General features: G+C 35.2%; 1 protein-coding gene across 2 annotated transcripts in view; it reads right to left on the bottom strand.

The window, feature by feature from the left end:
• LOC149775332 (uncharacterized) overlaps window positions 1-14,087 on the bottom strand; it is a 283,479-nt gene that overhangs the window by 161,757 nt on the left and 107,635 nt on the right. For both annotated transcript variants that reach the window (XM_089944066.1, XM_089944067.1), the window contains exon 2: window positions 11,708-11,824. In XM_089944066.1, the coding sequence (XP_089800192.1) occupies window positions 11,708-11,824 (117 nt within the window). The remainder of the gene's footprint in view (window positions 1-11,707; window positions 11,825-14,087) is intronic.

Genomic DNA, 14,087 nt, shown 5'->3' with positions numbered 1-14,087 from the left:
GAAAAAACAAAAACGGTAGCTTTTGTTCATAAGTGTCTTCTTGTTTTATCATGTGTTCAATGCCATTTTTCTGCACATGATTGGTAAATTATAAAAGTATTCAGTTTTGATGAAGCAATGACAAAGTATGTGTTCTCTATGATAACAATATCTAACAGTAAGAACTGTATCTTGAAATCTATGTGGAACTATGAAATTCATCTAAATTCTTATATTATTAGTAGATGGAATAAAAACCTCTGTGCTATGTAATTTCATTCATATTAATTCAGGGCACAGTTGCAGATGTGTCTGTATACTTGTACATAAGACATCTATGATCTTTTAGGTTTAAAATACTTTTGTTTTACATCTATATTTTAATTTAGATGTATGGACTATGTAGTCTGAAATAAAGAATTCTTATCTTCCTATCTTATACATGGTGGTCAGTATAACTGGTTAAGGAAGAACTTGGGAAATCCAGGTTAAGAACAACCATCCCATGGGAAGCAATTGGCAAGCTTTCTCACATACACCACTCTCTCAATAACTTGCGTCCTGGTAACTCATGAACCCGCTTATAACGCAGGGTCAGGGTTGGATCCCATTTTTTAAACCAGAAAATACCCCAAAAATGTATGCCTATTTGTTGAACTTGAAGAAAATCGCTATCAAAATTGTTAACGGAAACTTTTCATGTATCGCTCGTTTTATCATCGAAAACGGTAGATAGGACCTGGAAATTGTAATCAACACAATGAAATATCAAATTTTAAAATAGTTCATACAATCTGTTACATTTTCTTTCCAAACGACATTCCTAGTACACCGCAATTAACGATATGTAAGGAAATTTCAATCAATGAAAATGTCACTCACTCCGAGTGGAGGCAGTACTTCAATAAATACAAATTAAATCATTTTTTATCAACTGAAACTTGTGTTCTAGTTCTATCTTTTAGTTCCTTTTAAGTGTAATCATCATAAATGCAATGTGTCCTCTTGTAATTAAACGTAAAATGTGTCAATCTACCATAACAGCTATGCCCGCAAGCGTTTCTCTGAGAACCTAATTAAGTGCCGACCATGTCTTGATAACTGACTTCCGGAAGTATATTTTGTATTGTTGCACTGAATTAAAAGCTGGCCTCCTATGTATTATCAAGTTAAATATGTCTTTTGAGTCAAATAAAGGAGGTGGAATAAAAGAAAAGTTAAAAGGCACGGCACGAAAATCCTACAAACTTAACATCTAGTGGCCCCGGTTCAATGATGGGTGAACTCACTTCATTTGATCAATCGAACACTTACAAATGTTATTGTGTATGTAACATAAACTACCTTAAATTAACAATCAAAGATAACAAGGTAGCCATTGTGGGCAAGTGAGTTTCAGAGAATTCTTGAACTGGCACTTAGAGATAAGGATGCAAGGATGATAAGACGTTTCATTATTAATTCCTATTAATTAATTCATGGCATCAATATTGTACATATTAAGCAATACAAAAATTGAGTTTCAACGTAGACAATTGTCTCGCGAAATAAATGTTGTGTGTTTTCGAAAAAAAGTAATCTTGTTTGTTGGTGTATCAACATTTAGTCTAGTTCCCTGCCATGTGGACTCCCAATTTGGCAGTATAATATTAAATACCACAATGGGAACCAGACTCATGAAGAGAAAAAAATTGAATGATTAAATACATCAAAGTATCCTGCAAGAATATATTGTTGAGAAGGCAAGAAAACATTTAATATGCATTAACAAATATAAGGTTTTAATTCCAATTTGTGGGTGCATGTGATTTAGATTTTTAATGTAGCTTTAACAATTTTTCAGTCATTTCACTATGATGTCTGCAGTGTGGCAGTTTAAAGTGATGTCTAGCACTGGGGCATCATGCCGCAGACATGCAGCATGATGTCCCACCCAGCCACATTATCCTGACATGTAACATGATGTCCCACCCAGTCACATTATCCTGACATGTAACATGATGTCCCACCTAGTCACATTATCCTGACATGCAGCATGATGTCCCACCTAGTCACATTATCCTAACACCAGGCTAACCAGTCTTAACATTAACCTCTTAATGCTGAGCGCCTAGCGAGGCAGCTGTTAGTATTATTTTTATAAGTCTTTTATATGATTCGGCTGGAGTTCGAACCCACGACCACCACATCCGAATTAAAATTTGTAAAGGCTAAACAAAGGTTCCATAGAATACAGTGCCTCACCAACATCACTTGGCATTACATCATGTATCCCTGTTTCTGACTGCCAAAAAATGTTACACAAAAATTCTTGAAATAAAGTGATGCTGATGCAACATGATTCTGTCACAAGTGAGATAACCATTAAAATTAATATAAAACCTTAGAAGAAATGTAGGATATGCACCAAAATGTTGGACAACTTGCAAATAATATAATGATGGGTTTAAGTAATGTGACAAGATAATATATTCTTCATGTTTCCTGAAAAGAAGCTGTGCTATGTTGGTAGAGTTTACAACATGTAATCTATAGGTTCAATACCTGCCTCACCTGCATCACTTAACATCGCATCATTTATCCATGTTTCTGACTTGCGTAAAATGTCACACAAAATTTGTTTGAATAAAGTGATGTTGATGCCATGGCATATCCGTGGGAAAGGTGCTTCGCTCCCATTTGCTCAACATGATTTAGCCAATAATGTATTAAAAGTACTGGTAAAACAAAACACGCCAAAACAAAACTCTCAAAAACTAAAATATTTGAAAACTAAAACAGTGAAATATTGTGAAATAAAGAAAAAAAAATTCACCTTACCTTGAAATTTGTATGGCGATATATCAGCTATAATTATTTCTCAATTAAAAAAAGTCTTCAAAACAGAACGTATACGTATGTTCAAAACTTCATAAATTTATATGAAGTAAATAACAATAGCCCTGTCCATCATACTGTATGCTGCCTAATGACTACAAAAAAGAACCATTCACATCTGTTCAACAGGATACACATTATCCACTGACCAGAAGAATTCTGAAATGAACCACCCTCTTGTCCCTGTTGTTTCTGGATGTAAAGAGTGCTTGTTCCTGGAAAGGAAATCTGAACATAAACTCCATTTAGCAACTTCACCCCTCCTATGAACAAATTGGCCCAGAGGGATGATAGTGTTCAACCTCTATAAATTAATCATGCAAAAATGTCTTAAAATTCCAACTCTGAGCAGGCTATCTGTGTGATAAAAGAAGGGACATGCTCTGAAGTGATAAGAGTGAGTGTGGTTACAATGATACAAGTATTCATACCTCTGTGACAGAGGCCCGTATGGATAGCTAAGATGGTGTATTAAAGATAAAACTAACAACTATAAACATTTAGCCTACCGAGGGAAGTGAATTTTCCAACAAAGCTTTCGAGTTTGTTCAGAAGTGAAGAGAAATTCTTTCTGATGTAGGCGACAGCGTAATCTTCCTCAACATGCTTTAATCCTCTAAGCTTCTACATTCCATATCCACCATCGATGAAGGAAAACACTTCATTTTACCATACCCTACACTGAATGTGGTATTAAGTATGCAGTAATATTCCAAGATTATTTGTTTTTCATTTGTCTATCATAAAGATAGGCCAGCACCCCCAATGTGTAGATTGATAGTGTAAAGTCAAAGTGCAGTATCATTCATACAAGGCTCTCCGCTTGTCAGGTTTGACAAGGGTTTGAACTGACAAGGTGCTATAGCCATGATAATTTTCTTTTTTTCCAAAAACGACAGGTGTCTCTTGAGGGTAGCTAGCAAGCATTGAGGTGACTCTCGATTAGGATTTAAGAGGCAATTTTCCAACAGGTCCCCTGGAGTGACTTCTAGAGTTTCACCAGAGAAACTTAAGATCTCTTCTTTATGGAAGTACAATCATCAAGTACTTGTAGTTCTGTATGTTTCCACCTCATCTTCTGCTGCCTAGATATTCCACCAACTTGGTAATTACACAGCCAGGATACAAGATTGGAACTTCAAAGTATCCTTGGAGGAAGCAGCAGGGCTATAGTTCAGCCATTCAGAAAGCCATTTGGTGAGTGCTAAGACAACAGTGAATAACACTAGCAGGTTCTTACCCCCAGAGAGAACACTTCACAAGTGTCAAATACTTCCCAATCTTGTACCTTTTCCCTTATCCCTAACAAGTCAATATTATGAATAAGATAGAGTGAGACTTTTATGAACAGTAAATTTATCAACTGTGAACTTATGTACAATACTGACTAAAAACCTGTGCAAAATTTGGCAATTTATAATGCATCAAGTTAAGGTCTAATCTCACGAGTTCAACCACAACTATTCCAACCCAAGTGTCAGAATGATTCAACTCTCACATAAAAAGATAGCTTCATCCAAGAACTAAAAAAACTGAATATCAGAATCAGGATACTTTTCACAAATATTAAAATCCTGGTACAGTGCTGACTATCTGTCTGTTTACCCTGCAAATAGTGACATCCATAACCATGATCCAATGTCAGCATGAATCTCTGCTGTCTGACACCATTTTGTGCAAGAAAATGATCAAGCCAAAATGTTGTTTGTTCTACTGATTACTCCTAACAAACTGCACAGATCCAGATCTGCTGGCACATTATGCAAACGCAGATGTGAGTCTATGCAATATGCAATTGGATCCGACTTGTATGCAAGTATATATGTTATCTTAATTCACGACTTTTTGTCAATTTGATGAAGCTTGGACTCTTTTGTCTCTTCATGGTATGCCAGAAGCTACAGTAGCATAGTCGGTCGAGTGTTAGGCTCAAAATTCAGGAGTTGCAGGTTCAATACACCACCAAGCCAGACCAAGAAAGCTGTTTCATTGTTTTTCAGAGAAAAGCACTTTGCTTCTATTTCTCTGGCATGATAAAGTGAAGCCGAAACCAAGAAAAAAAAGCATATAGTATTCTAACATACAATATACTACTTACAAGCTGATACTACAACACAAATAATAAAGATCCGGTATAAAGAAATTTGGTCTCATATACCATAGTTAAAGCCTTGACTGAATAGCTGGTATTTTTTCTTAAACAATTTTCCAGTTTGGACATAACTTTCTTGAAATCTCATATTGTTACCTTGACATTGTGAATATGATGACTTGTATGAAAATGATCCTGTAATACATGTTGAAATAATATGGGGCCACCAGGGCTGGTGGCACTGTGATTCCTCCATCATATCTTCAAGTTATGAATAATCATCGTGTCGGGTTTATTTTTCCAACTGTTTGCTCCAGGCAATAAGCATATCAGACACGTCATAGATGCCTCAAAATCAAGATGGTATTTTCATACCGATTTCTCTTACTACTGCCTTTAGGACAATGCAATAATTGTCAACCTGTCGACAAGGCCTTTACATCAAGTTATCAAGTTCTTTACAATAAATTTAATTTCAAAAACAGCTTTCAATAATAATAATAATAATAATAATAATAATGATAATAATAATAAATTGTGGCTTGTTTCTATATTATACTAAAACATAACTTCTTTTCAAAAATTTAAAAGAAAAACAAAACATATTCTTTGTCCAATCTACTTTAAATTTAGCGAAAAACAACTTAGTTTCAAAACTTTCAAATTCAGGTTAATCTCAGGTGTGACTGGACATATGGATGGTTGTTGAGATAGCTGGACATGCATGTGGATTCCACTGCAAATGCAGCTGGACATGGGTAGTGCACAGATAGCTGGACATGCATGCAGTTACCAACATGATTGCTTTTTCAGGCTTCTGCCAATGCATGTTTGATATTGTGTGTTTAATGCCATTTATCAGCACATGGCAGGCTATACATAACAGCCAGTAATGAGTATATCTCGTGGAGTCAACTAAAATCCTGGGAAGATCTACCAACCCATAAGAAGCTACCATCCAACTTTCTCGCATACCCTCATTGGCCAAGCCTCGACCGAAACCCATGCAGAGGTGAATTGTCAGTGGTCTGTAAAGGCTAGCACCTTAGGCCACCCACTTGACATTAACAACTATCTTCCCATTTTATCAGGTCTTCTGATCAGTTTTAATGTGTATACAAATTTATGTCTTTGATAATAATCCTGCAGTATTTATGTCCACAATGAAAAAGACATAGTATATATTTGCTTATAATACGATCTCAACTACAATTCACAAACAGTTCTTCATTTTTTTTCACAGGGGCAAACAGTACTGGCTTAGGCAATATCTTATAATGGTTACATCAGAATGAATTTCACTGGCTGGAGGATAGGGCTTTCCAGAGGAATCTGTTGTTTTGAACCAATTAATGGACTCCTTAAAAACCTTTGTAAGCAACTATGATGAATTTTCCCATGAATGCATCTCATGAATCGTTTTCTTATAAAGCTTAGGCCGAATGATGAAAAGTTTAATGAAAAGTCGACAGAACAGACTAAAACTAAACTGGACTATGATAAGGAATACAATAAATACAATAAATGAACAGAAAATGGGAGCTCAAAGATTCTTTGCTCCAGGAGTTTCATTGGCTCGAGGCAAACAAAGTTTTCAATCAGCTGCATCTTGTATAGCAAGTTCTACACAGCATCATAAATTTTAATCTATCTGTAACTGCAAGACAGCATTTAAATGTAGCTAAAAGTACCTAATTTGTATTACACAATGTATTTAAAAAGAATTAGGTACTTTTAGCTACATTTAATGGTGACGACCTGAAAATTTACTTACTAAGTTACAGAAGTGATAAAATTCACAATGCTGTGTGAAATGAACTTGTAATATGCATAAGAGATATCCCTCAAACTACACACAAAACCAGTCACTTGTTTGCAGGACAGGTTATCACATGGAAAGACACAATGTTAACACACCAAAAAATCATGAAAACCACAAGACATGTCAGTTAAACTTCAATACTGAAATGGTCAAATTTGAGAAGAAGTTGTGGGTAATTTAGAAGAGTCATCAATAAATATACTAAACTATATGGCTTGTTTTACTCCTGAGATATTTTTCTATCCATCAAGCCATCATTGACTTTTCTGTGTTTTTTTTTTCTCAACATCAAGCTCGCATCGAGCACCTGTGCTTGGTCTTGTATTTTTTTTAATGATTATTTTTTTTAACATAGCCAATTACAAAAACTGAGGACCACATGGCAGATGGGTCAGTCATGACCAAATGTGTTATCCTCATTAAAGAAATTTTTTTATTATTATTATTATCATTATTATTAATGTTTCTTCAGGATACTTTAGTCATGAACTCTCACAGACTGACTTGAAAAATTCACTAAAATGTTTATTTTGTTAATTTCATATACTTAGCACAAGAAAATTGCTGTAAAAAAAAAATAACTAGCTAAAGTTTGTAAAATTAATATTTATAATAACAGGACACGTATAAAACCAGTTAACTAGAATAAAATAAAGTTCAGTTCTCAAAACAGCTATGGGAATTTTATGGTCTCTAGAAAGCAGGAGAAAATATACTTGGTTACAAAACAGTATGATGCTGTTATCAGGACCAGGTCAACTGTTCAGTTGCAAAATGACCATATCCCATTTCAGAATTAGAATGAGTGAGAAAATCCCTCATTATCAAGTAATGTTACAAAATGACCCAGTGCATTTCAGGACCAGACAAAGGTCACTAAATGGCCCATAGCAATTTCATGACCAGGTAAAGGCCACTATATGGTCAGTGCTATTTCTGGACCAGGTAAAGGTTACTAAATGGCCCATAGCCACTTGAGAATCAGTTAGAGGTCACTAAATCATCCGATGCAAATTTAAGGATCAGGTAAAGCTGCATAAGAGTAGTCCTTTCATGATCTCACCTGGTCCTGGAACAGCACAGGTGCATTTCAAAGTAGCTTTGGTCATGAAATGGTGTGTAACACATTATAAAAGAGTAAATGTTTAAACTTTCTGGAAAACTGACTAGTGTGATCACATGTATCCGAGTATGGCCATGATAATAAGTGACAATTATGTAGATGTTGTGGTACTGGTCAGTGGTCCAATGGAATATGCATGAAGTTGTACTATGACTGACCTAACCCTACTGCCTCCAAGAGATCATCAAAATTGTACAACCATAGTATTCATCTACAGACCACCTATAATAATATCACAGTGTTTTATTTTTACAAGTTTAAGATGAGTTGCATAATATTAATAATACACATCACATGAACTGCAAGGCATGTGCACACATTATTCACACCCATATATACAGCCAGGCATGAGAACACATTATTCACACACACACACACATACAGCCAGGCATAAGCCCACATTATTTACACACACACACACAGCCAGGCATGAGCACACATTATTCACACAGACACATACAGCCAGGCAGGAGTACACATTATTCACACCCACACATACAGCCAGGCATGAGCACACATTATTCACACCCACACATACAGCTAGGCATAAGCACACTTTATTCACACCCACACATACAGCCAGACATGAGGACACATTATTCACATCCACACATACAGCCAGGCATAAGCATGACCACCCAACCACACATGGGTACACAGACACACAAACACACACACAATCAGAAAGGCATGACCACACATAATTCAAACATGCACACATATCCAGCCAGAAAAAAAATCACACATAATTTGTGCACACACATCCGGATACAAGCATGAATGCATACATGCTTGGATAGGCAGAACCAAAGGGATAATAATGTTTCAAGTTCTAACAGTAATCAAACTAACTGCAGATGCATAGATTACCCATTTCAGAATGAGAGAGACTCAATTTTAGTATTCATAAGTAAACAACAACCACAATGAGAACTTTCTGGCTGTATCTATTGATCAATACATGCCAGTTATGCTTTGTTCAATTAGAGTCGCTAGCATTCCCAAATAATCTCTTGAATCAGTTCTACTGATGGACCAAGGGAGGTAACTGGTGCACGTCTGCTATCAGGAGTCCTGCACTTGTGATGGTGTGGGCAAGCCAAGACACTGATTTTCTATTTGAATACCTACAGATCTTCCATCTCTTCCCAAAATAAAACCACTCTCATAATAACAACAACATCTGGTTATTAACTTGCTTTTTTAATACAAAAACAGCAAATATATTCCAGATTTCACAATATCTACCAATTCCGACCACTTAATTAAGGTCTACTTGTCATCTCATATTAAGGTATCACAAAGCTAATTAACCCAGTGGGCTTTTATTGCACACTACTGCAGTTCCTGTGAAAATAATTATTTAAAAAAACTCTCTGATTTTGACTAGAGATCTACTGACCTATATATATATACTCAAAAGCTGAGTCAAATTACAAACTGCACTGACCCATATCTATCATTGCATAATGCCTTGACAGATCTGGGTCTCTCCAGTTTCTTAGGTGCATTCAGTAGAATAAAGTACATAGTTGCTGATCTGATTGCATTATTCATGGCAGCCCAGGGTCCATGTTGTTTAATGCTGGATTTGACTAGAAAACAAGTACATACATAGAATATAAAGATATCAATATTGACAAGACATTAGCATTAAATATGAACAAAAACTAAAATGTTTATTCCTGGCTTATGCATTGGCTGAGGAAGCTCTCCCAATGTGTTTTGGACTATTCAGGAATGATCTCTTTAAACCAAACATTGGGTTATTCTGTTCAATTGCAACTATTTCTACAGAATCCTGGCATAACCAATGTTCAGCCCAAGTTATTATTCAATAAAGTTATTCATGTCTGTGTGGGCATGCTAATAACTAATGAACTGCAACTTGTGAACAATAATACAAATATATAAGGAAATCAGTTAGCATAGCAGTACCTATAAGGGACCTTTTTACATACTGTATGTACCCATTTATAAGAGAACAACTGCAAACTGTACAGACCCAGATCTGCCATTGCATTATGTACTGGCAGGTCTGGTTCTGTGCAGTCTGTAAGGAGTAATCAGTAAAAGAAACAGCATAGACCCTGATCTGCATGCACATTATGCTAAGGCAGATCAGGATCTTCAATGTTTGACTTATAAGCAAGTACAATACTAAATTGTATGTAAATGCCTGGGAAAAAATTTATTAAAGATGCTATTCCTAATACTAACAAATGACTGATGATAAGGGGCCACATTTCAATTTAAAATTTAAAAATTATGCCTAGCACACCAAAATCGTTCATTCTACTTGACCGTTTTATACAAGGATTTGTCAAAAGATGTAACCAGTAGCAAGACTCCTTAAACTAGGACAGACAAGACTAGAAAATCATGAATTAATTTTTTTGTCATCATTATACTAGGGGCCCTGAGTGGCCAAGTGGTCTAAAGCATTCACCGTTCCAGATCACTGCTATCTCACCTCTGTCTGTGTGGGTTCAAGTCCAAGGCTCAGCTAGTGTGGGTACGTGGGAAAGCCTGCCAGTAGCTTCTCGTGGGTCGGTGGTTCTTCCCTGGGTTTTCCAGGGTTCTTCCTCCACCAGTTATACTAGCCGCCATGTATAGCCTATCTTGTGCTGAAAAATGGCGTTAAACCCTAGAACAACAACAACCATTATACTAGATTACAACAACTGGATGTTCTTTTCTATTTTTATCCACATGCATTTGATACTGTAATGTATTGAACTCGTTAACCCCTGTAGGCTTTTGTCATTTTCTCCTGAAATGTGAGTAGGAAACACATTTTGGGGGCTATTTCTGAATACATCCTAATACATCGACTTCCAAGTCAGCCTCGATTTCACTATTATCATTCACACATTAAGAATCAATGAGAAACAAAATAAGTTGTTTACTTGATTCTCAATCAAGGCCAGGGACTAGGTCAGCATAAGGATACAAAGTTCTATTTTTAGGTGTTTTCGACAAAACAGGTCAAGCTAATTCTGGAAAATATCAAATTCCTAGAAAACGAAATTACATTACTTAATATGTAATGAAATAAAAATAAAAAGATTTAAAAACTTACAGACAAATAAATTAAATCAAATACACATAACACTTTATAAATTCTTACCATCGTTCCAATGTTTTTCTACAGATAGTAGGTTTAAAGGCTTACACGAAAGTATTTTTTATCAATGAAAACAAATTCTATAGGAATTATAATACAATATAATTTCTCATCTCTGGAAGAGATTTTAAAAAAGGAATACTTAATTATAAGTGCAAATAAATTAATATTAACACGAATATAACTTTCTGTGATCTTAAATGGCACACACAAAAGTACCATCTGCACAAGAAACTCCACTGGATGTGCAAAAAAACCCTCATAATCCAACAATTACAGCTTCGATAACTGCCCAAACCTGGTAAGCTGCCTCAGTAACAGTCTTGGAGAAAGTGCCCTGCTCACATTTCTTCTGCATGATTTGGTCAATAATGTCTTAAAAGTGCCAATAAAACCAATAACATAGAAAATCTGCAGAATTCATTTTTACACGTGTAACTGCAATTGGTAATGCATGTATTTACAGAAATATCCAGAACAGTAACAGTTTTCAAAATTAAAACAAGAAAATAATACATGCATCTCCAACATGTGTCAAAAAATGATACTGAAATTATCTCCTTGTAATTACACCTTGAATTCCCATTTGTACATCAATATTACTAAACACTATAAATACTGTTAAAAACAATTTCTCTAACACTTCTTCCAAACCACCAAAGACAAAACAAAATAAGCTAAACTAACCTTTCTATCTCTCCTTTTGGTGCTATTTGGTCGATGTCTGGACCGATAGGACAAGGTATTTGACTTCTGTTTCGGAACATATTTCTTCAGAGAATGCAGCTTCCCATTTGCATATTTCTTTTAAAAAAAGAGAAAACCAGATTTAATGATAAGTCCATAACGTTCAATCTGCCATTGCAATTCAGATCTATGTCTATACAGTTTGTTACATGTAATCTGGAGAACAAGCAACACAGACCCTGATCTGTCACCTCATTATACAATGACAGATCAGGTTCCATGTTGTTCACACTTGGACCAGATTAAAATTGTAATTGCAACAAAGCTTTCAACAAGAATATTATATACTGGGTATTTTACACCCTTGCTTAGAATTTATTGGGTATTTTAAGTCCTTGTTTGGCATTTATTTTGGGGTTTTTTTTAATATGAGAGTATTTTGACCTGTTCAAAGTACAAAATTACACTTCCAGATTTAGTCTTAGTAACTATTCAAACTTTAGTCACACCTTTCTCATGCATCCAATGGCCTAGTGACCAAGACTAATTTTGGGCATGTTCAATTAAACTGCTTTTTTGTTTTCACAATGATCAAGAATTATCTGAAATGTGTACCAATATTATTTTTTACATTAACTGAATATACCATTATATAACAGGGACTGTGCTTACAGCCGAGAAATAAACTGACAATTTTGCAAACACTTGAAAATAAATCGTTTTACATAATCTGAAGACATTTACAAATGTCTACATGCTTTTGTTGATTTGCATGTATAAAATACGCAAAATGCAGGCCTATTAGAGTCTAAAATACACAATAACTGCATGTATGCCTACTAGAGTTTAAAATATACAATATATGGCATCATGCCTACTTCAGTTAAATCTATACAATTATGATACTGTATGTATGCCGTCTACACAGTTTAAAATATACAATATACCACATGCATGCCTACTAGAGTTTAAAATATACAATATACTGCATGCATGCCTACTGCATAGTTTAAATTAAAGTCATGGAAGAAATATGTCAATATATTTTATGCACTTGTGCAACCAAGATTTTTAGAAAAGGCACAAGTGCATCCAAAATGCCAATAAAAAACTGACCATGTAATGTTCTTGTGTTCAATACAATGTATACACATTACTATCATACATGATTGTTACCAGTATGTGCAGTTGTTGGCTGTGGATAAGATGTACAATTTTTCAGTCTACATCTAATTTCATTAGGTGTTAAATGTTCTAAATATTTGTACAAGCTCTTAGCCTGGCCCAAGCATTCCTACTGGCAACCCAAGATAGCAAATGAGGTAAAAAATTAGCTATGCTAACTGAGATTCAAATATATGCATGCAGGTTTTATCTCCTAGAAAAAACATTTGCACCATGAGGCACTGACATCATGCAACTCTACTGTATTCAAAACGAGAGTGAAATCAGACACCTCTACCGCATTTATGATTCATGATGCACAGCCTACGATATGATACAGTATCAATACACATATCAACTTGTTTGTCTTTCCATCTTTAGAAGGTGTGTCAGTGATATGTAGTGCCCTTTTTTATGTGTTGACAGATTTGTTCTTCCTCTAGCATGCAGATTACAGACAGACAGACAGACAGGCACCTGTGATCTGTTTGTATCCCATTCTCCTCCATGACAATATAAAATAAATATTTCTAAACTTACTGCCTGTTAGGTAATCTGTGATTTTTATTCAACCTTATTTGCCATTGCAGGCTGATCTGTTTGATCAGGTGCATGACTCCAAGCATTTGTTTTGCACTGCAAGAATGATTTCTTATCAATATCATGTATTCACTTAAATCTGGAAGACATCATGGTTCTATCTTCAAAACAAAAGTAAAGGTGCAGTTTCCTTGTGCAATGAAATAACTTATTGTGAATAAGTATGAGTACGAGGGCTGAGATGACTAATGCAAGTGCTTACATTTCTATTGCAGTCAAATAATGCTCATGTTAGCCACTGTTCTTGACTTGCTTTATCACTTTCAAAGACTGAAACGTCTTCCCAAAAGAAAACAGTATCCTGTTCAATTCTCATTTTAAAAAAAATTACTGGATAGAACACATTTGCAGCAAAACACGATCAGGACACATGTGAATAGTAACCATGTCAGCTACCAACACAGAAGTTGATGTACTGTGGTCTAATGAATACTTACATACTGTGCATTGAAAGATAAGCATTTGTATGACAAATAATCTAGCAGTACTAACCAGACCTAACACATAATACACATGTACAGACACATCAGTTAATTATTGCTTTAAGAAGTTAAAACTGATAGCCTGAGCTGGTTTTAAAGAATATAGCCTATTTTCCTTTTAATTTTTTAAAATA

This window comes from Sinohyriopsis cumingii, chromosome 19 (assembly GCF_028554795.1).
Source record: "Sinohyriopsis cumingii isolate HCF-2022 chromosome 19, ASM2855479v2, whole genome shotgun sequence".
In the NCBI taxonomy this organism is placed as follows: domain Eukaryota; kingdom Metazoa; phylum Mollusca; class Bivalvia; order Unionida; family Unionidae; genus Sinohyriopsis; species Sinohyriopsis cumingii.
The sequence above is the reverse complement of the archived record's forward strand: the minus strand, read 5'-3'. Positions and strand labels throughout refer to the sequence as shown.